The sequence below is a fragment of the Hylobates moloch genome, unplaced genomic scaffold, assembly GCF_009828535.3.
Source record: "Hylobates moloch isolate HMO894 unplaced genomic scaffold, HMol_V3 SCAFFOLD_17, whole genome shotgun sequence".
Classification (NCBI taxonomy): Eukaryota; Metazoa; Chordata; class Mammalia; order Primates; family Hylobatidae; genus Hylobates; species Hylobates moloch.
Genome location: NW_026652292.1, coordinates 68,842,229 through 68,868,515, shown reverse-complemented (window position 1 = coordinate 68,868,515; position 26,287 = coordinate 68,842,229). Strand labels below are relative to the sequence as shown.

Below are 26,287 nucleotides of genomic sequence, written 5' to 3'. Positions count from 1 at the left end.
TGTTAAGTGTGGTTTGTATGTCTCCCCTCATTATCAAATTGTAAGCTTCTGAAAGACAGAAAATATCTTAATCATGTTTACATTTCCAGACCCTGAGACTGTCATTGCCTGAAGTATGGAAATTCTTGAAGGAATGCCTGAATTTTGTTTTAAGCATTAATAGTTGCCTAGGTTCAAATGCACGCTGCCAGAATGTAAATTTTTAAAAAAATCTAGGCTCATATTGATTTTTAAAAATTTAAAAAGAAGGAAAACGCCTTGTCAAAAAATGACGAAGGTATTTGTAGTATCTGCATCCTTTGGACATTTTTTTAAATGCTACGTTCTGACACTTCAAAAAGACATTGTTTTCCCAGGTCAGTTATATTTTGAGGTCCACCAACCAAATCCAAATAAGTAAGTTTATGAATTTTGTTCTTGATCATTTATAAAGTTGGATGTTTGGGGTTGTTTTACGTTTCATTTGCTTGTTCAGAAAGCGGGTGCTCTGTGTTCCTCATGAAAAATGAGTTAATGTGGACGATTGTAATAAAAAGAGATTTATGGCCCTGTTGTCCATATACTTTAAATTAATTTCTTTCTGAACCCCAAACAAAAAGCTAAATGTTTAAAAAATGCATAGCGTTTAAATTCTACATCATAATTTACACACCAAAAAGAGAGAGATTTAAATGTGCATTGATTTTAGGCTGATAAGAATCTGTGTTGAATGTGAGTTGAAAGTTCTTTTTTTTTTTTTTCTTCTTGGCCTCCTATGAATAGTTAGTTTGCAGCAATTTTTAATTAAAAACAGTTCCCATAGTAAGAAAATGGGGGAAAAAAAAGACTTCAAGAAAATAAAATCAGTATAAGAGTCCTACAATTTGTTTTCTGAGGCCATGTAGAGATCCTGAAAAATAAGAGAGTTTGGAAGTTCTCATTTTCAAAACTGCACTTTTGGTTTCATTTAACATTTTCAAAATAGCTTTCCTTCACCACCCAGCCCCCTCCCCCACCTCACCAACCCTCTTCAAACAACTTGCAAAGTTCTGTTTTTAACACTGAAAATCATTCATATATCTCAGAGGAGCAGCAACATTTTTCTTTCTAAATTTCTAGGGGGGAGAAACCTCCAAGTTATCACAAAGCATTTTTTCTTTTTCTCCACCTATCCAAAATAACTAACCTCATTTTAACTAGATTCCATCTGAACATCAATGATACCAAGCTATTCCATGAATAAACATGATGTTACAATGTGAAACCCTGTGACTAAAGTATATAAAAATGTAGCTGAAAGAAAAGAGGACTAAGAATCCCCCTCCTCCCCACCCCCTCCCCAGGGAGTTTTAGAGTTGAACTGAGAAAGGGTGAAAACCAGCAGATTTAAATTTCCAGGTCTTCGAACATTTGTAACCTTCATATTAAATCCTGTAAAACTAAAAACTGTAATTCTAATAAAATCCTTGTGCGTACAGCTTCCGATTGTAATCACAGTTTTCTCTTTTGGAAGAAGATGTGTAATATTGATAAAAGAAAAAAACCTCAAAACAGGAAAAATACATAACGGAACTCACACTTTTCTGGTGTTTATGGTATTTTTTTTTTAAATTAGCATGGTGCCAACATGAAGAACTACGTATACTTAAAAATATCTTCACTTAAATGCAGACATTTTTGGTCATTTGAATGACAAAACAAGCTATAGAAAAGTTATCTAACAGAGATTTGTGAACTTTACTTGATGAACTTTCTTAAATTTTATAATAATCTAACATTAGTTAAATCCCTTCACTTACAATGATGTCCACTACAATGTTTCTCATATATTTTACCTATATTTTCATCTCAGGGCTGAGACCTAAAAATGAAAAAATACATTGTTTTTCCTTTTATTGAAGCTTTTCACAGAACAAATTCCGAAGTCTTCAGAACATATTTTTGTATCCTATCTGACTGTATTGTGTGTGCAGTGTTAAAACTATATAATTGTGCAGTTGTATTCTTCCAAAATACATTTGGCACTGCCAAACCATTCAAATATACGAATTTTGGAAGACATTGGGTCAATTTTTGACAGCATACACAACGGAAAATGTAAACTCCTTTCTGCTGCCTGGGAATTACAGTGAACAACAGTGATGCCAACCTCAGAATTTTTCTTAATTTCATTTTAAAGGGTGGGAAGAGCACCCACACATTTCTTTATTAAATTCCACTGAGATTCTTATGTTGAAAAAAAAATTTATTTCCCAGAACAGCTAGCAGCATTTAAAATATACTTTTGTTGTTGTTGTTGCTGTTTGCTTTTCAATGCATGCCTATTCCTTTACAGAGAGGTGAGGTCCTGTCAGTACTTAGTCACTTGCTTTCCTTTGCCACAAAGATTATGGATCTAAATGACCTCACATAAAATAAATGTGGGGGATGTGAGATGAACACTTTAGGGAGAGTGAGAAGCAGAGGCCCAAAGCTGCTTCAGCTCAATAGGAGATACCAGGCCCCAAAAAACTTCAGAATTGTATTTCTCAGGGAAGGTGCTAATTTAAATGCATTGGTTTTCAAATTCTCTCCTTTTGTCTACTGATTCATTGATTGGCTAGTCAGCAAATGTTTAATGAGTACCTACTTGGTCCAGGAACTACTTGCTCTAAGTGCTTGCTTTAAAACCAGACTGGACCTTCAAGTTTTCTTCACCATTACCCAATTATTTTATTATTGGATGTGTAATATTGATAAAAGAAAAAAAACCTCAAAACAGGAAAAATACATAATGGAACTCACACTTTTCTGGTGTTTATGGTATTTTTTTTTAATTAGCATGGTGCCAACATGAAGAACTATTTGTGATTTTGTGATTTTGAACTAAATACCATGAGGAAAGAAATAATGTCTGCACTCTTTACTTCATAATACTTTCTCATGCTAAAAAAAAAAAAAGAAAACCTGAATTTTCAACTAAAGGGACACTGTTGGTAATTTGCAAATGAGGGACCAAGACCCATGCCAACTAGTTTGTAAGAGTTAGAAATAATATTACCTCCCAATGCCATCCTCTTTAAACTAAAACTTCCCAGCTTCTGAAGAACTTTGATTTAATTTAATTGGAAGAAATGCATCGATCCCCATGAGAAAAAGCCCTGGGATCAGCCATGGAAGGAGAATAGGTAAACATTATGGTTCTTTACCAATTTCTTTCCATATAAAAAAGGAGGTTTCTAGGAAATTTCCAGAAACTTGATTACAATTTCTTCATCACATACTGATTTGCTATATATTTTTTTTTCTAGCCAGGTCCATGTTCCAAAAGGGGTGAAGACTTGAGAGTATTACCCAGTGGGGTGTGTGTGTGTGTGTGTGTGTGTGTGTGTGTGTGTGTGTGTGAGAGAGAGAGAGATATTAGGACTTAGTGAAATAATACTATATATTATAGGAGTGGGACCAGAAGAGAGAGAGGGAGAGAGAGAAGGAAGAGGGATGGGTGAGTCAGTCTTGCCCAAAATGGTTGTACACTTTGGCTAAATTCTCAAAGTAGTCACTCAAAGGCATATTTGATTTTGCATGTGAATAAACTAATAACTTTTGCTGAGTATCATTGTATTTTATTCCAACCAATCCCTCTCCAGAACTCAGAGCAGCTTTATCACAAATAACAATTATTGGTAAAGGTATAGTGTAACTTTACATGAAAGCTATTTTTTTCAAAGTACATACATCATGATCAAAATTTAATATTTAATGTAAATATTTAAATATCTTAGGAGCAATTATTTGATTCTCTCCCCTTTTCATATGAAATAAAAACAAATGCATGGCATTGCGTTCATGACAGTATTTACTGCTTAGCAAAGAAAAAAAGAAGTATTGAGGCAATTATTTGAATAATTATTTGAAAAATTATCTAATTAAGGAGGGAAAAATGTAAACGGTTAGCTCTAGGACACACCAGAAAATAGTTCATAGCACTTTACTGTTACAGGCAGGGAGGCTTAAACAAATCTTTAAGATTTGTCATAGCAAGCTTTCTTCTCTTGGTTCTTGAGCTATGAAGTAGTCTTTTTCTACTCAGAGCTAAATCTTTAAAAGTAATACCCCATAATCCAAAAGTTAGGAATTCCTGAGTTTAGCTCTCACAAAAATGAATGTGCCATCTTTGCAAAGCATACTGTGAAAGGAGGTCTTTTCAAATGTCTTGCCTCAGATGGGAAAAAAACCTGCTCTGAATCTTGCAGTTTTTTTTTTTATGAGGGCAAGAGTAGGGAAATCTTGCAGATAAGTCTCCTAGCTCAGACCTGGCCAAGTGCTCAGTAATGGGCAGGAGGGTAGGCAGATATCAGAGAAAGCTGCCTGTGTTCCTAACTGCAGGAGGATGGAGAAGAATCTCTGCAATTCCTCAAAAACTTTCTAAAATGTAAGGTGGACAGGTCATTTTTAAATATTGTTGCTGTTCAAGAATTGAGCCATAATGGTCCCTGGCCTCTTTTTTATAACTAATCATACTTTTAAAGGACTATTTTTTCCAAATTTGTATTGCAATTAATGTGTGCCTGAACTATAAGACATTTTCTATCCTCCTAATTCTGAAAGCAGCCTATGTCAACCAATAGTTTATGCAGAGATTTAAGATTCCAACACGCAGTTGCAAAGATCTGAAGGAAATATACAAACTAACACACACAAAGCAACATACACAAAACAGCAAGCACAAATATCAGTCACTGCCAACAGTTCACCATCCTAAGCAAAACATAGTTTGCACTTCTATAGAAGCTACTAGCTTCTAGAAAGAGCATGAGTACCAGCAGTCATATTTAGCATCTATGGTGTATTAACATACAAAGAAAATAGCAGTCATTAAAGACAACCCAGCTTTTAAAATGCATATAAGTCCTTGTCCAGCAGTTAGCCAATCAAAAAGCAGGTCACATCTTGTTAGCTGTATTAAATACCGAAACGTCATGAATTCTCTATGGCTCTGTTGACAATTCAAGCAAGTGTGTTTTATCCTATAATACAAACTTAATGTGAGTCCCTTCCTAGAGTTAAAAGTCAATCTTCAATCTAAAATTCCACCAAAGCTATTCCCTAAAAGCTCTTTGGCATAAATCTTCTGGTTATTTGTACTCTGCAGAGAAGACTAAATTCCTAGCAATTTCCACTTCCTAAAGTGACTTTGGTGCACCTATAACAAACTCCTTTTCCGAACACTTCCACACAAAGCCCCAACTTACAGGCAGATGGACAATCCAGCAGCAAGACCTGCCAGCTGAGCTAGCACAGAGAAAAAGTCAACTGACATAAAATATTTAAATTGCAGGAGGCGAGTCTGGAGTTCTGCATTTAAAAAGTTCTGAAAGTCCTGTTCTCTCTGCTCCCAGAGTTGCTGGCTGCCTAGGAGGCTGAGTCTCCCTCTCTCAGGCACAAGATCTCGAATATGCAAAAACCAGAGCTGACTTGAAAGCTGAACCAGCTCCTGTCCTAAGGTAGAGTGATCAGGGGGGCACGGCCGACAGCAATAGGACAAAGTCTAGAGTCCCCTTGCCCCAAGCAACTGGTTTCTGATTTTAACACTGAAATATACAAACATGTGTCCCTCCAGGGCTAGTTCTGAGAAGTAGGCAGGGTTACTCTTCTGCCCCTTTTTACCTCGATTTTGGTGACTTTGAAAAGCAAATACAGGTCAAAGCAGACTTCCTCTAGGATTTGTTAAAAATATATATATACACATATGTATATATACATATAGCCAGATGCAAACAATCACAAAATTCCCTGGAATTATATCTCAAGAAACACCAACAGGACTGACTCAGAGCCTGTAAAACACCAGAGTTCTGGAAGAGCAACATTTCTGGAAACCCGGCATGTGAATCAAGTGCTGGGTTGTCTCAAAATTCCGGCAGAAACTGTCTTCTGAAACAAGAGTTGCTGTGCCTAGAAATCCAGCGTTCAAACTCGTGGATTCATCCTGGCGCTCATTTCCACGTACGTGGTAGTATCAAGTGGGACACTTCCCATAGAATTCAGCCAGAAACCCTAGGAAAAGCTCACGCATGGCTTAACAAAATACACAAACACATCCCCAAGGTTGAAGTACTTACCTCTGTGCGAGACTGCAGTCTCTTGTTCATCTCATAGATTCGGTACTCTGGCTGTACCATGTATGGTGTATGCCTCCTATAAAATGGGCCGAAAGGAGAAGAATAGAAGGGGTCATGTGGTGTGCTGGACATCTTGCCTGCTTTTCGAAAATCAAGCTAAACAGAGTATCAGTAACGTCCATGCAGAGCACATGGGCTGTGTTCTTCCCAGTACAAAGTAGACGCACGCACACACGCTCACACACACACAGAGGCAGGCAGGCAGGCAGGCTGAACACGCTGGCTGGGAACTGCTGTCGGAGCCCTCTATAGCAGGAGAGGAGAGGGAGAGGAGAGGAGGGAGGGAAAGAGGGAGGGAGAGAGGGAGGGAGCACGGGAGAGGAGGGAGAGGGAGAGAGCAGGAGCTCCAGAGAGGGAGGGAGGTTGGTATGGAGGAAGGGAGGGAAGAAGGGAGGGAGGAGGGAGGGAGGGAGGGAGAGAGAAAGAGAGAGAGAGAGGAGCTGGATAGCTTTAGGCACCACTGCTTGTTTTTAAAGAAGCAGTTTGTGGAGAGGTCATTTCCTGTCCACACTGTAGACTAGTTCACAAATATAATTCTCCTCACAGTCTGACAAGAGGTCTAAGGTTTGGTTTTAATTTTTTTCCTCCAGCCAGGACCCTTCACAACCTGATTGCTAAGCTTGTTAGCATAGAGGTGGTCTAACCGCTACACGAGCCGCTCACCCCTGACAACCACACTGTTGTAATGTATCAGAAATGTTGATTACTACAAAATACAGAAACACGGGCACTGTGGTGCCCCGAATTGGGACCGGTGATTCACTCACATGCAGAGATTTATTTCAACACTAATCTCCCTATGTAGTTTTGCTTTACTTGCTGTTGTTCCAAGGGCTGTTATATTCTTTGCCCTCCACTCCATCTCACCCCCATCTCTCCCCACTCACCCATCTTCCCAGCCACCTCCCTCTTCTCCCAAGACTTCATTTAGGCCCTTAAGGTGCCTGGGCATTTTCAGGTAAAAACAATCGTTCTGAATGTGGAATGTATAAAATACGCTTAAGGAGAGCAATGGTCTTTTTTCCTAGAAAGGAAAAAAAAAAAACAAAAAAAAACAAAACCAAAGCAGACCTCCCAATAAGACAGGAAAGGCAAAGAAGGAGAAAACTGCCACAAAAATGACCATGGAAAATTCGGTTGAGAAGGAAATTGCAAATAATTGAATGGATCATCCCCAGATAACATGTCCAACTCTTATGGAGACAAAGTCTGTATTTTCCAAGATTGGTCAAGTAAACAAATCTTTTCCCAGCTGTGGTATATGAGAACCATAAGAAACCCCAACAGCCCATGGAAGGGGAAAATCTCTATAGAGAATTAAGCGATCTATAAAATAATCAAATTCTGCTAGAACCAACTATAACCAGAGATACGACACTTAAACAAAGCCCAGCCACAGAAAATTTAAATGTATTGAGCTAACACCTAGGTAGGTCAGTGATATTAAGGAAATAAAGCAAAGGACCACCAAAAAGCATAATGAATTCAAGACCTGAATGCAAACGCATGCAAATGAGACATTTCTTCTTTTTAATAAGCAGATTAATTAACTTTCTGCCCCAATCATGGCTTGGGTATCTCCAAGTCACTAGCCAACAGGGGATAAGGTATTGCTAATTCTGCAATGTACACTCTTAAAAATACTCAGACACAGAAAAGTGTATTGCTGTCTTGATCAGTCCTTCATAATTGCATGAAATATTTGCTGAGTCCACCCCAAACTTCCAGCAGCGCAGCCCAACACACTCATGTCGCTTGCCAGGATGAGATTAGGGTAGGTATTACACTAAGGCTGCTTGGAACTTGCGCTAGGAGACCCCAAGGCAGGCGAGAATGCTTGGTTTCAGGTTTCATTACAAATCCAAAAGCTGGACCAAATTTGCTGCAAGGTTTGTCAAAACACACAACCTTCTAAAGACAGGATTTCAAACAATTTTGGCATGATTTACGTTTTGGTATAGCAGCCACTGCAAAACCTAATGGTTCCTCATGTTTAAACTCTCAAACTAAAGACATTCTGAAAGTTTAGTGTCTGGCTGAGTTTGTGTTAATGTGACCATTTCAGTGCAAGAATGAAAGTAACACCTAGGCAGGCGTGTGCAGGCCAATAGTAATAAAAAAATGAAACAGTTCAAAAATCCATTTAGGAAGGGAATTCCTCTCTGAATAAGGTTCCGGTTTGCTCTCATTTGTTTCTGCAGACCATTGCAAATTATAATTGGAAATATTTCTTGCCATTAATAGCAAAAGACTCTCATTTCAGAACTATCTGAAACTTGATAATGCTGATCCATATCCCTGATTCTCATCCCCGCTATTTCAGGAGTCTCCGAACTAGTCCCTCTGCCCACAGATTCACAGTTCTCTTCTAAATTGTGGTCTGTCCTTATTCAAATCAGAATGTGGATTTCAGATAAGTGAAAGCGATCAGGTCCCATGTTTTCCGCCTCAGTGTTTCCCTGCTGCCAGTAGGAAAATGTACAAGTTCCTTAGGAACATGGCATACAGGGCTTGGTAAGACCCGCACTTCTGTGCTCTCTCTTTCTCCCTCTGTCTCACACACACACACACACACACACACACACTCACACACACTCATTCATTTACTCATTTGTGTGTTCATTCATTTATTTACTTGCTATATTTGATCTTCCTAAACTGGCAATCTTTCTTATGCATGGCCACATTTGTACTTCTGTTCCTAGTTTACCTACAAACTGCTACTTATCCTTCTATTAAATTAAATTGTCTCCTCTATAAACCTTTTAAAATTACACATTCATTTGTTTATTTATTCAACAGATATTCCATTCACAGTGGATAGAGGCAGAGCCAATAGCATGGCCAGAGCACATTTCAACCCTAGCTCCACCACCTAGTTGTCACGTGAACCTGAGCAAATGACACAGTCTCTCTGCAACTCAGTTATCTCATTGCAAGATGAGGACAATGATAGAAACTAGTCTATAAGATTGTTGCTAAGGATTAGCAAATAAATCCAAAAGCATTAGAACCCTGTCATCTAAACGCTCAAATAATAACATGATAGGCCGGGCGTGGTGGCTCACGCCTGTAATCCCAGCACTTTGGGAGGCCGAGGCAGGCGGATCACGAGGTCAGGAGTTGGAGACCAGCCTGACCAACATGGTGAAACCCCGTCTCTACTAAAAATACAAAAATTAGCCGGGTGTGGTGGCATGCGCCTGCCCAGCTACCCAGGAGGCTGAGGCAGGAGAATTGCTTGAACCTGGGAGGCAGAGGTTGCATTGAGCCAAGATCGTGCAATTGCACTCCAGCCTGAGTGACAGACCGAGACTCCGTCTCAAAAAAAAAAAAAAAAAAAAAAAAAGAAAAGAAAAGAATAGCTGGGCATGGTGGCGGGTGCCTGTAATCTCAGCTACTCAGGAGGCTGAGGCAGGAGAATCACTTGAACCTGGGAAGTGGAGGTTGCAGTGAGCTGAGATCGCACCACTGCACTCCATCCCAGGCAACAGAGCAAGACTTTGTCTCAAATAATAATAAAAGTAATAATAATAACATGATTATTAGGTACCTGATAATCTGCTTAGGTCCTAGGGATCATTGGGAGGCCAAGGTGATGTAGCACACAGGCTACCTGCCTTCCTGCCCCCTTGTCATCTAGTAAGGGAAAGGGAAAGACAGTGTAGAAGAGCTAGTAAATCTTTGGGGACATAATTTTAAACTATAGTGCATGCTCTGTTGGAAATAAATAAAATAAAAAGAAGAGATAAAAAAAATCAGGCCTGGTGCAGTGGCTCACACCTGTAATCCCAGCACTTTGGGAGGCTGAGGCAGGTGAATCAGGAGGTCAGGAGTTTGAGACCAGCCTGGTCAATATAATGAAACTCCGTCTCTACTAAAAATACAAAATATTAACCACGCATAGTGGCAGGTGCCTGTAATCCCAGCTACTCAGGAGGCTGAGGCAGACGAATCATGTGAACCTGGGAGGTGGAGGTTGCAGTGAGCTGAGATCACGCCACCTCGCTCCAGCCTGGGCAACAGAGTGAGACTCCGTCTCAAAAAAAAAAAAAAAAAAAAAAAAATCCCCCCCTTGGTGTCATCAGTGTAGTTTCTATATTCTTCTATCAGAGGACTTATATTAATACGTAAAAGGAACAAATACTGTCACTTGTTCAGTACTTGCTATGTTCCAGCCACTGTGCTGAGTGGTCTACACAATTACTCTTAGTTTATCTCGCAATAAATCTATGGAATTGATTTGATTACTATTCCCATTTTACCTAACAGGAAACTGAGGCTATGAGAGGCTAAGAAAGTTCTTTGAAGTCATGCAGTGAATAAGCGACAGAGACAAGATTCACATCCAGTTTGCCTGACTGCTTGTGACTTAAGCATTTTGCTGCTCAGAGGTCAGGTCCATCCTCATCTCGAGGGCATTTCTGTTCTTTGTCCCCGGTGGCCAGCTTGGTGCTGAGCCCATAGTAGATGCTCAGGACACATGGACCTGACTAAATGGAAGAAGAAGCAAAGGATAAAGTGGCTCCCCTGACTTGAATTTTATTCTACGTTGTCTTGCTTAGTTTCAGACACTCAATGCCCCCTGCCTCGCTCCGACCCCTGCCCCTGAAGCCCTGCCCTGCAAATCACCACTCCCATCTTTGTTATTGTCCCAGATCTCCCAGCATAGATTCCTAAATCAACAAGCTAGGAGTTGAATCCTTTGCACCGCGCCAGGTTACCTGGTTGTCTTTGTCATTCATCTGTTTGTCTTCTTTCTTGCTTCTTGAAGGATCAGCTATGACTGGTCTTCTTCTGGGTCAAGGATGAGCTAAGAAGTGAAGAAAACAAAGTGCTTATTTTAAGATTGTAAATCAACTCCTTCAGAAAACCATAGAGAATTGCAAGTATGCAGTATTTGTACCCTAGCAAAGAATAAACAAGTCTAACCCCCAACACAGCAGTTCTATTACCCCCAAAGATTAAGCCTTGCTCATTTACACATCATTTGGTGTGTTGAGTATGAATGAACGAGTTCCCAAAGTCCTCATGTGGACGTTCAGGGTGCTCTAAAAGCTGGCCTGCCCTTTACACTCGGGACCTCATTTAGCTGCATTCACCTTAGGTTTAACCCACAGAATGATTATTGTTCCTTTAAGTGGAAATACCTACCCACAGTTTAAAAAGTGAAGAATTTCACATACAATCCAGATTTTCATCTTCTCTGAAAAATTATAAGCTCTGACCATCCTTGGCCCCATCCCTGCTGCACCGCAGTGAGCAGTGGGGCCGGCCTCTTTGTGCTTGTCCGTTCACCATGGTCTCTGTCACTCTACAGCCGTCCCCTCCAACATCCCTAATTTCCATTTACCTGCCTGGTTCTTCCAAGTATTTCAAACATTGTCCTTTTTCTTAATCTATCAATTACATCCTTTCCAAATCCTTCAACTAAGCACTGTTTGCTTCAGACAGCCAGCTTTCTTACCACTCTTCAATTCCCCTTCTCTATCCTTCCTTACCTATTTCTTTCTCTTTTTTTTGATGGAGTTTTTGCTCTGTTGCCCAGGCTGGAGTGCAGTAGTGCAATCTTGGCTCACTGCAACCTCTACCTCCTGGGTTCAAGCGATTCTCCTGCCTTGGCCTCCCGGGTAGCTGGGATTATAGGCGCCCACGACCATGCCTGGCTAATTTTTGTATTTTTAGTAGAGACAGGGTTTCACCATGTTGGCCAGGCTGGTCTCAAACTCCTGACCTCAGGTGATCTACCCATCTTGGCCTCCCAAAAAGCTAGGATTACAGGCGTGAGCCACCGCACCCAACCCTTCTTTACCTATTTCTATGCCCTATACAATTTCTGCTTCTTTGGTCAATAAGCATTTCACTAATAGGTAAAGGCAAGGTAGAGCTGAGATGTGGTGAGGAAAACAGATAAATGAAAACATAGAAGGCGCGGCAGATTTCAACCCTGGTGCCACCGCTTAGTTGTCACGTGAACCTGAGCAAATGACTCAGTCTCTCTGCACCTCAGTCATCTCATTGCAAGATGGGGACAATGATAAAAACTAGTCTATAAGATTGTTGCTAAGGATTAGCAAATACATCTGACAGCATTAGAACCCTCACATCTAAATGCTCAAATAATAACACGATTATTAGGTACCTGACATCTGCTTAGGTGCTAGGGATCATTGGGAGGCCAAGGTGATACGGCACACAGGCTACCTGCCTTCCTGCCCCTTGCCATCTAGTGTCTGCCTTCAGGCAACTTAGCAGACATGCAAAACTATGCTTCCTTCATTCAACAAGGTATATATTGAGCCCCTACTATGTACTAAGCACCATGCCAAGTGCTGGTAATATTGCTCCAACAACCAAACCAAAGGAAACACAGAACTAATCCCCTACTCCAGGAGGCAGGTGGTCTAGAATAACGTTGTCAAGGATGAACTTTGGAGCCTCACTGCCTTGGCTTGAATCGTGACTCCTGCATTTAGCTGTATGACGTTGGCATTTCATCTGTCTCTGCCTCAGTTTTCTCATCTCATCTGTAAAGTGGACCTAATAGCAACCCTATGATTCTTATGAGGATAAAATAAGTTAATGCATATATGTTGATTAGAACAGTGCCTGGCATTTAGTAAGTCCTCATAATTATTAGTTATTATTAGAAGAGGCAACAGGCATTAACCAATATCAGAAGCACATGTAAAGTGACACTGTGAAGTATAGAAGACAGGCTGGGATAAGGAGGACGCATGAGCAGTAGAGATGCGGTCAAAAAAAAAAAGTCTAAGGCATAATATGATAGACATCTCCATATTAATAAACAAAATGCTAATTTACAGAGCCTTGAAATAAGGAGGGATTCATTCAAACTAGTGAAATCAAGGAAGGCTTCACAGAGGAGTTGGTATTTGTATTTAGCCTCATAGGATCAGTCACAAGACTAAGATGAAAGTTTGAGAAAGTTCATGCCAAGCAAAGGGGACACCATGGAAATGAACATATTTGACATCAAGCAAAGTCAAGCAACTTGGTGAAGGCAGAGAGTAAAAAGATGATGAAGTTCAATTCCAGGAGACCTGAAAGTGCCATCTGAAGGAATCTGCAGTTTATCGCCTGGGCACTGGGAAGCCAACAAGTGGTTTGTTCAAGCAAGATGACTTGCTAATACAAGGAGGATAAATTAGATTCAGAGTGACTCAAGAACTGAACTATGCTTTGGGAAGTTGATTTTGATCAATAAAGTCCCCAGCATACATCTGTTCAGAAAACTCTCTCAGAGCACATGAAACAGAAGACCCAGAGCAGAGATTGAAAAAGTTCTCATTGTTCTTGGCTACCACCTAGAATTAAAATCTTTTATGATTTTTGTGGAATTCTTCAAGGCCGTCTTCTAAACAGCACCAGTAGTCATTATCCAGGCGTTTAAAGTTTATAAATTGAATTCAGAGTTGAGAAGGGCATTGCTGAGTACATCGAAGAGCTTGGAAATCTGTCTCCACCCTGCAGTCTTAGAATTGTCTTGGATTTCCTTTACTGAGGTGTTTGCTGTCATTTTCTAATGTCTTTTTTCTTTTCTTTTTCTTTTTCTTTTTTTCCTGAGGTGGAGTCTCACTCTGTTGCCCAGGCTGGAGTGTAGTGGTGCAATCTTTGCTCACTGCAACCTCTGCCTCCTAGGTTCAAGCGATTCTCAGCCTCCCAAGTAGCTGGGATTACAGGTATGCACCATGCCCAGCAATTTTTGTATTTTTAGTGGAGATGGGGTTTCACCATGTTGGCCAGGCTGGTCTCGAACTCCTGACCTCAGGCGATCCACCCACCTTGGCCTCACAAAGTGCTGGGATTACCGGCGTGAGCCACCGCACCTGGCTGTAATGTCTTCTTGACTAAGCCAAATATAATAAGAAATTATAATGACTAAGAAAGGCCGTAGCCATTGAGAACAGCTTATTTCAAGAGTATCAACAGTGAAATCCAACCCCATAGCATGGACCATTTAATGTTCATTTAATTATTAAACAGGTCATCCCCGAGTACCTGCAATGTGCTGGACCCTCCTCTTTTGAACTCTGTGGGATCAGATCCTCTCTGACCTCTCACCTTTCCAACCACATCAGTGCCTGTATTCGCCCAGCCAACACCACCCTCCATGACACTTCTACTCCATTCCTAGTATATGTCAGATTCTTTCTTCTAGATTGCAGAACACTCCTCTCTTGGCCTTGGCATGGCTAGCTCCTTCTCAGCTCAAGATGTTACCTGGTCAAAGAGGCCATCCATGACCGAGTTATAGAAATAATTTATCCATGCTCCATTACTTTCTCTCTTGAATTCTGTTTGTTAGGTCTCTGACGCAGATCACCATCTGTAATTACATCTTCATTTGTTATTTACTTGTATATTGCCTGTGCCTGTGTTTCCTATGAGATTATAAATTCCACAAGGGCTGACGATGTGCTGGTTTTATACACCAATGTATAAAAAATTCTGTACACTCAGAATTTCACATAAGGTCTGGCACATGCAGGAGCTCAGTATATTTTTTGAAAATAAATAGGTGAAATATCTGAATGCATCCCCGGAGCTGTCCTGGCAAATTATATCCCTTAATTCCAGGCTGAGCTATTCATATAACAGTGATGTATAAAGGCCATTTTTGTTCATTTATTAATGCAATTGGGTACTTACTACAAGTCAGGTACTGGGAAAACCAAACTGGGCAAATTTGATAACTTGAGAGGCTCCCTTTCCAGGAACCAATTCCCTAGAAAGCCTTTTGTTATCATTAATTATTTCATATCCAGAAGACCTCAGAGCTGCTACTGAGACTTCTGTGATCCACTTCTGACCTATGGGAGACCATGCAGCCAAATGTCAAGGATGCTGTATTCTCTATCCAGCTTTGAACCTTTCTCACTGTGACAATTGGGTAAGTCATATCACTGCAGTTAGCTTGAGTTTCCATATTTGCCAGATGCAGATAATAGCACTAGCTTCATAGGGCCGTTATGGGAATTGAGGAATATTTTCTGCCCCAATAGCCAATAGCTGTTACGAATGTCAAGCATTGTTCCAAGCATTTTATGAATATTGATTCATTGAATCTTTACAACAATCCCATAAGAAAAAGACTATTTTGTTCCCACTCTCTAGGTGAGGAAACAGACGTTCAGAGAGTCTGAGCAACTTGCCATGGGTCACACAGGTAGTAGCTGGTGGAATGGGAGTGGAATGAGGGGCTTCTGGCTCCCCTTGTTGATGCTCTCAGAGGGTCCACAGTCTCTGTTCATCTCCACACTCAATTGTGAGCTGCTTGAGGGCAGGTGACACATGTTTTTCATGAAAGAAGAAAAATATAAATGAGAGAATGAAGACAGTATCATTCAAGATTCTTCTGCTTGTAGAAAAAAAAAAAAAACACTCCAAATGTCTTAAGCAAAAAAGACAAAAAAGTGAATTTATTTGCTTATCTAATTGGAAAAGTCAGAAGCATTTGAGTTCAGGTTCAGTAGGATCCAGGCGCCCAAATTACATCACCAGGACTTGGAACCTGTGGCTGCCCCTGTAGGCAGGCTTTCTTCACTTGCTGGTAGACTCTGCCCATGTGGTGACCATGGGTAAGGCTGGGTTCATATTCTCCCAGTTTAGCCCAGCAGAAAGAGAGATTTCTTTTCCAAGAGTTCCAACAAAAATCCCAGCTTTGTGTCTCGTTGCCTGATTCGGACATAAAAACCAATCTCTGCAGCCAAGAGAGTGGCCAGTCCTGGGTCACATGCCCACTCCCCCAGCCCGGGGCAGGTTGGCCCTCCTAAATCGAGGGACCCAACAAAATGGCAGGGTTCTGTGACCAGAAGGTGAGTGCATTTAGGGGTACAGCCACCCACAAAATATACATTCAAGTCCTAACCCTTAGTACCTGTGAATGTGAGATTATTTGTAAATAGGGTCTTTGTAGATGTAATCAAATTAAGATTAAGTCATACTGGATTAGGGCGAGCCCCAAATCTGATGACTAACGTTCTTACAAGGAGAGACACAGACACACAGACACACACATGAAGAGGGAGGCAGAAGCTAGAGCGATGCAGCTACAAGCCAAGGAACACCAAGGACAGCCAGAAACTACCCAAAGCTGGGAAGAGGCAGGAATGAAGTCTACCTTAGAGCCTTCAGAGGGGGCGTGGGCTGCCAAGACCTTGATCTTGGACCCCTAGCCTCTAGAACTGTAAGCGAATACATTTCTGATTATTTAAGCCACTGAGTTTGTGGTGCTTTGTTACAGCAACCTTAGCAAACTAATAGAGAATGGATATGGGTTCTGCATGCAAAGCCTCTGCTATCCAACCACAAAGAGGCTGATTTGGCTCAAAACAGAAGAGACTGCAAGGAGACCCTACCTGTTGTCTTTTCCTGTACTAACAAGGGTAATAACAATAACAATAATAATGTCATTTACTGATTGCCTACTAATTGTCATGCAAATGTAAGGTGTGGTAATTCACATAAAATTATATCACTGGATCCTCACACCACCCCTGCTGAGTTAGCTATGTTTTCCTCTAAGCACAGGGAGCTATCAAACAGGAATTGGGTCCTCCTTCTTCTATTTAGGTAAATATTAATCTTTATATGAACCCTCCCTCCAAATCTCTATTTCTCTCTCTTTCTCTCTCTCTCTCCCACACACACACACACACACACACACACACACACACTGCCGTACCACTAAACTGTGCTTGTCCCAAAATGGGTGGCCAATATTTACAAATGAATAAATGACAGCCTTTTAAAAATTTTGTTTTAACTTGCTAAAAATTATTAACTATGGTATCATGATTTTCTCCTTGTGCTCTGTTTTATCAGAACTAACTTTGAGCCATTCACCTGTCCGATCTGCCCGAACTGCTGTCACTCATCCTGATTTCAGCCATGCACCTCCTGCCTCTCTTTCCCTCCCCTAGAGCTCTGAGAGCCAACTTTTGGATCGGCGGCTGACACCAGGATGCCTCCGGACACCCTGGAGGCTGGAGAAAGACAGTGCGCTGCACAGAGTCTCACACAGCCTGCCAAGGACAAACTTCCGCTGCGCGATGTGGACCTAGACAATCGTTCTCTGACAAAGGAATCCCCAAGCCTGTGCCTTCGTGGAATTGACTTTTGAGTCCCTTTATTACTGAGACTGACATCTGAAGCACATGTATGTTTTTCTTTCATAAAAGCTCTACCCTAATCCAAGATCAAACAATTTATTTTGAAAATAACTGTATAGAATGGTACATTTTCCAGAACCAAGCAAGTTTGCCCTGTCATTTGCCGTCGCCTTTGAAGTATTTAATAGCCGAGGTAACTTGGAGAAACGACTGTGTTCCTGAAAACTGTACTTACTGTTGCTCCTGTTTGCAAGGGACTTAGCATTTACTCACTGCTTTTATCAGTCCACTTTTTGCTTTTATCTGCATTGTTTCCCAAGTGAATTGTCATTCATAGTTTTCTACACATCGTTTCTGAGAGCCATGGAGGATTTCCTTCTGGGAATGGACCTTAACTGATCTCAACGTCCCCTGCCGTTGATATTTGCATTATTTCCAATTTTTCCCTAATACAGCAATCCTTGATAAATATCCTTATATCTCTTTGTATATCCATATGTGTCCACATCAAAATTCTAAAAGTAAAATCATTTTAAGGCAAGGGGCATGTGCTTTGTAAACCTTTTGTTACATATTGCCGAATTGCCCTATAAATGAGTTCTGTGGATATAGTCCCACCAGTAATTTTTAATTTTGATTTCATTTTTATGTTGATGAGCATGATACACATTCATGAAGAAAACTCATGCAATACTTCAAAGTGTGAAGAAAAATGTGAAATGCACCTGATTTTCTCCACTGTAGAGGTTGTACAGAAGGATCTAGCAGCTCATCTCTGTGCATGGGCTGAGTTCTCCAGCCACCATGCCTCCACTGGGAGCTAGTGGAAGGAAACCCACCGTATGGATGCAAAGCACTGTAGCTGACAAATCTTTGAGGGTTTTTTAATTTTTCACAACCATAAACAACAGGGCAAAGAATTCCCTGGCATTTATCCTTCAGCACTGGACATAAATGCCACTTCTTTTTTTTTTTTTTTTTTGAGACAGTCTCACTCCGTCGCCCAGGCTGGAGTGCAATGGTGCTATTTTGGCTCACTGCAACCTCCGCCTCCCGGGTTCAAGTGATTCCCAAGTAGCTTGGACTACAGGCCAACCATGCCTAGCTAATTTTTGTATTTTTAGTAGAGACCGGGTTTCACTGTGTTGGCCTGGCTGGTCTCAAACTCCCAACCTCAGGTGATATGCTCACCTCGGCCTCTCAAAGTGCTGGGATTACAGGCATGAGCCACCCCACCCAGCCCAAAAATGCCACTTCTTGAGCATGCTTTCGTTGACTCCCTAAGCTATAATTCAAACTTTTCTTTGATTCATTAACTGAAGTAAGAGGTTCTGAGCCCTATGCCTGGAAACTTGCACCCACAGAGTATTGTGTACTTAGCACATCTTGACAAACTAGGTCTGGATACACTTATTGATATGTAGCAAACTTTTCAAAACATGCAACATGCTGCGAGATATGTTATCAGTGACAAATTAATATCAAAACCAATCAATATTCTATGGACACAATGGCCCGTATGTTCAATTGAAATGAGTAAACATTTGTTGTCACCACAATGCATCAGATCTGCTAGGCAAGTGTTGGAAATGGTGATGGTTAACATTATGTGTCAACTTGACTGGGCCACTGAGTGCCCAGACGGTTGATCAAACATTATTCTGAATGTGTCTGTGCAGTGCAGGTGTTTCTGGATGATACAACCATTTCAATTGGTAGACTGGGTCAGCAGGCTGAAGGGCCTCACCCCACATTCCTGAGGAAACTGGATGGCCTCTCTGAGACAAGTGCTGTGCAGGACAATGCTGAGTCTCCTTAGGACCCATCCCATAGTTCCTGTTTGCCTCTAGACCTGTAACCAGATGCAAGTCCCAGCAGCCCTACAGGTGAGGAACACAGTGTGACCCCTGAGGAGGTGAACTGCACTCCCAAAGAAAGACTTGAGTTTTCTAATGACAAGGACAGAAATCCGGAACATGTGTGGGAACGCGTAGTAAGGGATGGGATAATGGTGGGAGAAACTTAAAGTTGGATTGGGCTGAATTTATTGGTATGGACTCGCTGAGAGATTCTGCATTTAATGCTGCAGCTCAAGGAGTTAGAAAGGGCTCTAGCAGTTTGGCTGTTTGGTTGGTTGGTTGGAACATGGACCAAAGGGTGGGCCATGGTAACTGAGCTGGAAATGTCAAGACAGTTTTGATTTAAAGTAGAAAAAGGGGCCGGGTGCGGTGGCTCACGCCTGTAATCCCAGCACTTTGGGAGGCTGAGGAGGGCAGATCAAGATATCAGGAGATCGAGACCATCCTGGCTAACGTAGTGAAACCCCATCTCTACCAAAAATATAAAAAAATTAGCCAGGCGTGGTGGCGGGCACATGTAGTCCCAGCTACTCGGGAGGCTGAGGCAGGAGAATGGCGTGAACCTGGGAGGCAGAGCTTGCAGTAAACCGAGATCACACCAATGCACTCCAGCCTGAGTGACAGAGTGAGACTCTGTCTCAAAAAAAATCAAAATCAAAATAAAAATAAATAAATAAAGTAGAAAAAGTGATTCAAAGCTTAGGGAGATGGAATGTTAGGGTGGAGTCACCATTTAAAACCGACTCACTCACACTGGAAGGGTCCAAAGACCCTTTCACCACAACTGTGAGAAATAAACTTAGGTGAGGAGCCCCAGCATCCTTGGAAAATCATCCCACAGTTGCTTTTCTATGTAGCACAGGCCTCACAGTGGAACTTCAGTTACTGAATTGGGAGACCTAAATGCAATGGGTGTAATTGGATCCTGGGGTGGCAGGGGCCACATGACAGCATCAGCCACCCGAGGCCAGGTGAACGTGGCCACTGTCTGGCACAGCAGAGTCAAAGCAGCCCTCAGAGCAGCCTGACTCACGCTGACCTGTGGGGCTGACTAATTGATCATACTGTTCCTAGAAGTGAAATAGACAGGAAGCCCACTGAATTCTTACTTGATGTGTATAAGCAAATTCTAGGTCGAGGGAACAAAAGTCTAACTCGAGTCATAAAAGCAGATAGCCATGGCTCTTCTGTTCACTCAAGGGGAAGCCAGTGCTGTGGGGCACATGGAGATTTCCCTTCTAAGGCAGAGAATACATTGATGCATCTGACCCCACGCCTGCAACTGAAAAGGAGACACAATGCCTGGTAGGCCTCTATGGAATTTGGAGGCAATATATTTCTCATTTGGGTGCATTAGTCCAACTCATTTACTGGGTGAACCAAAAAGCTGCTAATTTGAGGGGCACAGAACAAGAGAAGGTTCTGCAGCAGGTCCTGGCTGCCATGCAACCTGCTCTGCCACTTGGACCATACGCTCCAGCAGATTCAATAGTGCTTGGCGTCTCTGTGGCAGATGGGCAAGGAACGCCGTCTGGAGTCTTTAGCAGGCCCATTAGGTAGATCACAGCACAGGCCCTCAGGATTTCGAAGCAAGCCCTGCCATCCACTGTGGTTAACTACACTTGTTTTGAGAAATAGCCCTTGGCCTGCTACCAGGCCTTAGTAGAGACTGAACCATGAGCCAGCAAGTTACCATGGGGCCTGAGTTGACCATAAGGAATTGAGTGTTAGCTGGCCTATCAAGCTATAAATGGAGGCATGCACAGCAACACTCCATTATCCAATGGAAGTGGTGTATACATGATGGGGTCTGAGCAGGTCGTGAAGGCGCAAATAATTTACATGAAGTGTCCCAAATGCCATGGTCCCCAGTTCTGCTACACTGCCTTCTCTTTTCCATTTTGGACCTATGATCTCATGGGGAGTCCCCTACAATCAGTTGACAGAGAAAGAAAAGGCTTGGAACAGGTTTACCAATGGTTCTGCATCATGTGCAGGCACCACTGAATGTGGACAGCTGCAGCACCACAGCTCTTTCCTGGGGCATCCTGAAGGACAGTGGTGGATGGAAATCCTTCCAGTGGGCAGAATTTTAAGCAATGCATCTGGTTGCTTATTTTGCCAGGAAGAAGTAACAGCCAGATGTGTGATTATATACAATTTATGGGCTGCATCCATTGGTTTGGCTGGATGATCGGGGACTTAAAGAGATCATAGTTGGAAAACTGGTGACAAGGAAATCTGGGAAAGAGATAAGTGGATAGACCTCTTTGAGTGGGCATAAAACATGAAGATATGTTAGTTCCATGTGAATGCTCATCAAAGGGTGACTCCAGCAGAACAGGGTTTGAATAATCAAGTGGATAGGGTGATCCAGTCTGTGAGTACCAGTCAGCCTCTCTTCCCAGGCAACCCTATCTTCACCCAATAGGCTCATGTACAAAGTGACCATGGTGTCAGGGATGGAAGCTATGCATGGACTCAGTAACGTGAACTTCCACTTACCAAGGCCAATCTGATTATGGCCTCTGCTGGGAGCCTAATCTGCCAGCAGCAGAGACCAACACTGAGTCCTCAATATGGCACCACTCCTTGAGGTGATCAGCTTACCACTTTGCAGCAGGTTGATTACATTGAACAATTTCCACCATGGAAGGGGCAGTGTTTCATTCTTAATAGAACAGATACTTACTCTGGAGATGAATATGGCTTTTTTGCATGCAATGCTGCTGCCAAAATTACCATCCATGGACTTACAAAATGCCTTATCCATGGTCACGGCATTCTATAGAGTTTTTCTTCTGATCAAGGAACTCACTTCAGAAGAAAGTGTGGTAGTGGGTGCATGTTCATGGAATTCACTGGTCTTACCATGTTCCCCACCATCCTCTAGCAGCTGCATTGATAGATCAATAAAATGGCCTGTTGAAAACTCAGGAACAATGTCAGCTAGGTGGCAGTACCAGGCAGGGCTGGGGCAAGGCTTTCTAAAAGACTATATAAGTCTCTCAGTCAGCATCCAGTATATATTACTGTTCCTCCCATAGCCAGGATTCATGGGTCCAGGAATCGCAGGGTAGAAATGAGAGTGTCACCATTCACTATTACCTTTAGTGACCCACTAGCAAAATTTTTGCTTCCTGTTCCTGCAACCTCTTCTCTGCTGGCCTAGAGGTCTAGGTCCAAAGGGAGAAGTTCTTCCACCAGGAGACACAAAAATGATTCTTTTGAACTGGAAGTTAAGACTCCCGCCCAGCCATTTAGGGCTCCTCATGACTCCAAATCAATCAGTAGGCAAAGAAGGGAGTTTTTGTACTGCCTGAGGTGAGCGATCCTGACTTCCAAGGGGAAACTGAACTGCTACTCCACTATGGATGTATGGAATGTAGGAGATTCCTTAGTATCACCATGTCCTGTGATTAATGCCCATGAAGAGTGACCCAATCCAGGGAGGACTACAAATAGCTCAGGACCTTCAGAGATGAAAGTTCGGGCCACCCCAACAGGTAAAGAACCACAGCCAGCTGAGGTGTTTGCTGAAGGCAAGAGGAATACAGAATGGGTAGTGGAAAAAGGTCATTATAAACACTGGCTACAGCCATGTGACCAGTTACAGAAATGAAGACTGTCACTGTCATGAGTATTTCTTCCTTATTTTGTTATGAGTATGTCTGTGTGTGTGTATGTGTGCATTAAGCAAACATTGTTTTCTTCCCTTTCTTATTTTCTTATCACGTGTTACAAGATGTGTTGACTTTATAACATAGTATTTAATATTATTAACTACATCATAATTTATAAGTCATAAAATATCAAGGAGAAGAGTTAACATCAATCAAGGACTTTATTTCCTCTTCTGTGGAAGGAGTTAGTGCATATCTGGTTGTACACATGACAGTTGTATAACATTTAGTGGAGGGCCGGGCGCGGTGGCTCACGCTTGTAATCCCAGCACTTTGGGAGGCCGAGACGGGCGGATCACGAGGTCAGGAGATCGAGACCACGGTGAAACCCCGTCTCTACTAAAAATACAAAAAATTAGCCGGGCGTGGTGGCGGGCGCCTGTAGTCCCAGCTACTCGGAGAGGCTGAGGCAGGAGAATGGCGTGAACCCGGGAGGCGGAGCTTGCAGTGAGCCGAGATCGCGCCACTGCACTCCAGCCTGGGTGACACAGCGAGACTCCGTCTCAAAAAAAAACAAACAAAACAAAACAAAACAAAACAAAAAAACATTTGGTGGAATTTTGACCTTTTAATTCTGTTTATTTGGAGAATGAGTATGATTTAAGAGGATGTGTGTGGGTGCCAAGTTGACAAGGGGTGGACTTGTGATTGTTAATTCTATGTCAACTTGACTGGGCCATGGAATGCCCATGTATCTGATTAAGCATTATTTCTGGGTGTGTTGGTGAGAGTGTTTCTAGAAGAGATTAGCATTCGAGTTAGTGGACTGAGTAGAGCAGATGGCCTTTCCCAATGTGGGTGGGCATTATCCAGTCATTGAAGGCTTGTATAGAATAAATGGTGAGCATTAACTAAATCATGTATCATGACTGTAAGATGTTAACATTAGGTGAAGCTTCGTGAAGGGCATACAGCAACCCTCTGTACTATTTTTGCAACTTTTTTGTAAGTCCAAAATTTACACAAATGTAAATTCTAAATCACACCACATGGTGCCATAACAGATAAGTGTGTGTATATATCCTACACACACACTTATTTTTTATGTTTGGCACAAACATTTCTAGCAATGTTTAACAGAAAAGTACTCATTTATATTTGTTTTATTTAAAGATAAAACTTGTGGTTGTCATTTACTTTTCTAGTTCAGGGAGTAAGTGGGTTACCACCTCTCTCTCAGTTGCTGAATGACATTAATTTTGCCTTTGGAGCATTTATTATAGCAGTGTGTTTCCTCAAACAAGTTAAAAATTTTGGAATCCCTTTTATTCACCATGTAAATGGCAACACGGTTGTCTTAGAATTCCACAATGTGTCAAGCTTCAGTAGTCAACATGGTCAGTGACCCAGATCTTAGACCACATCCCTGAGAGGAAGATATTCTTCTGAGCCTAAAATGTCGAAGATGTTTCTCTTTTGCTGCTGAGGTCTTCATACCAGCTTGCTTGCTTCAACCCCTGCTACGCTAAACTCTAAGGCACAATCCCAATTATTTTGCTATATGTGAATTTCAATGTGTTAGTTTCCCTAGTTTAAAAAATAAGCTCCTCATCTACTGGAACTTGGTTTGACTGCACATTTTTCTTTCCAATGTGTTTACTGCAGAAGAATTTGAGCCATACATTTTAGTTATTTATAGGACTCTGCTTAAGGTTATGGTGAAATTGAACAATTTCTCAAGATTCAGGCTGTGGGTTTTGGGGAGGGGGCTGTAAGAGTGATCCGGAGAATCCTGCTTTGGGAACTAGATCATCACTCAATGGGGAGGGGACAGTGGCCCTACAGATTGGTGTGGTCAGTATATGGACAACAGAAAGTGGCACGCCGACCCTCATATCTGGAGTATGATTGCTTATTTAGAATCAAACAATGAAAACAAACAAAATCAAAGAGATGACATGAGCAGATCCATTGATGACCCACCTTTTTAAAAATGACACAAAGTTCTGGCCCTCTTTCCCCAGTCAGAACAGCCCGTTTCCCTCCTGAACATTGCCCGCCCTTGAAGCAGGTAACGGCCTGACTGCGCAGTGATTTCCCTTGAGCAGGGGCGATACCTGAGGAGCTTGCGGTGTGACTGCCTCAGCGCCTCCTGTCTCCCTCTAGTGGCAGCCTCAGGGAGGGCAAGCACACGAATGTAAATTCTAAATCACACCACAGGGTGCCCTTGTTTAAAGTTCTCCAGTGTCTCCTTATCACTTAGAATAAACCCTAGCTATTTACCAGGCTCTGTGAGGCCACTCACTATTGGACTCTGTGTACATCTATGAGCACGTCCATGTCTTTCGTCTTCCCAGTTTTTCCGCCTTCCTTCTGACTTCAAATACGCCAAACTAGAGTTCCCTTTAAGGTCTTTGACAGAGTCTCGCTCTGTCGCCCAGGCTGGAGTGCAGTGGCGCAATCTCGGCTCACTGCAAGGTCCGCCTCCCGGGTTCACACCATTCTCCTGCTCAGACTCTCCCAGCAGCGTGAGCCACCGCGCCCGGCCACCCTTTAAGGTCTTTGTACTTGCTTTTTACTCTCTGGGATTCTTTTTTCCCCAGACTCCAGGCCTACCTTCTGATCACCATGCAGGTCTCAGCTTAAACACCACCTCTTCGTCGGAGTCTTCCCTAGTGACCCAATCTACAGAAACCCTCTTTCTTCATTGCACAGCCATATTTTATTAGTTCTTCTTGGAATTCACCAACATGGTGAAACCCTGTCTCTACTAAAAATACAAAATTAGCTACCTGAAATCCCATCTTCTTGGGAGGCTGAGGCAGGAGAATCGCTTGAATCTGGGAGGCAGAGGTTGCAGTGAGCCAAGATCACACCATTGCACTCCAGCCTGTTCAATAAGAGGGAAACTCTGTCAAAAAAAAAAAAAAAGGCGGGGAGGATATTTAAAGAAGGATATTCTTATAATATTGCAATGGGGAAAAAAATCTCGATGGGAAATATATTGCAAAGTCAAGCATAAGACCTAGAAGTCAATGGATAAAGAACTGACAATTATGGCAATAAACTCATCGTTTGTATAACACAGTGAGCCACGTTAAGAGATAAATAAAACATTTGGTGGCAATATTTGCAAAATAAATGAATAAAGATTAAGAACCTTAATTTTTTAAAAATGTATATCTCAATAGGAAAATGAAAACAGTCCTATAGAAAATGAACATTAGATATAAACCAACAATTCACACAGTACAAATCACCACTGAGAAGATGGAAAGACGTTCAACCTCACTTATAATCAAGAAAATGAAAAGCAACATAAAATACTGGTTCCTGTTAGATTAATAACAGAAAAAATTCACGTCTGTCGGAGAAGTAGAGCAATGGCCGTAGTAATCACTGGGGAAGAGTGTGAATGGGTCCTGTCCTTTTGGAAGACAATTTATCAGTGTCCACCAAAATGTATAATGCACATATACCATAATTTCACAGTTATGTGTTTTGTAATAACTGACATTTCTCTGACTGTA

General features: G+C 41.9%; 1 protein-coding gene across 7 annotated transcripts in view; it reads right to left on the bottom strand.

Moving 5' to 3' along the window:
• Positions 1 to 26,287, bottom strand: part of LDB2 (LIM domain binding 2) — a 642,376-nt gene that overhangs the window by 392,122 nt on the left and 223,967 nt on the right. For 3 of the 7 annotated variants that reach the window (XM_032135967.2, XM_032135961.2, XM_032135963.2), the window contains exon 1: positions 6,081 to 6,487. In XM_032135967.2, the coding sequence (XP_031991858.1) occupies positions 6,081 to 6,212 (132 nt within the window). In that variant the 5' untranslated portion in view covers positions 6,213 to 6,487. Of the gene's footprint in view, positions 1 to 6,080; positions 6,488 to 10,864; positions 10,954 to 25,549; positions 25,596 to 26,287 lie in introns of those variants that run through there. The other 4 variants (XM_058430057.1, XM_058430056.1, XM_032135962.2 and 1 more) reach the window with 4 other exon arrangements.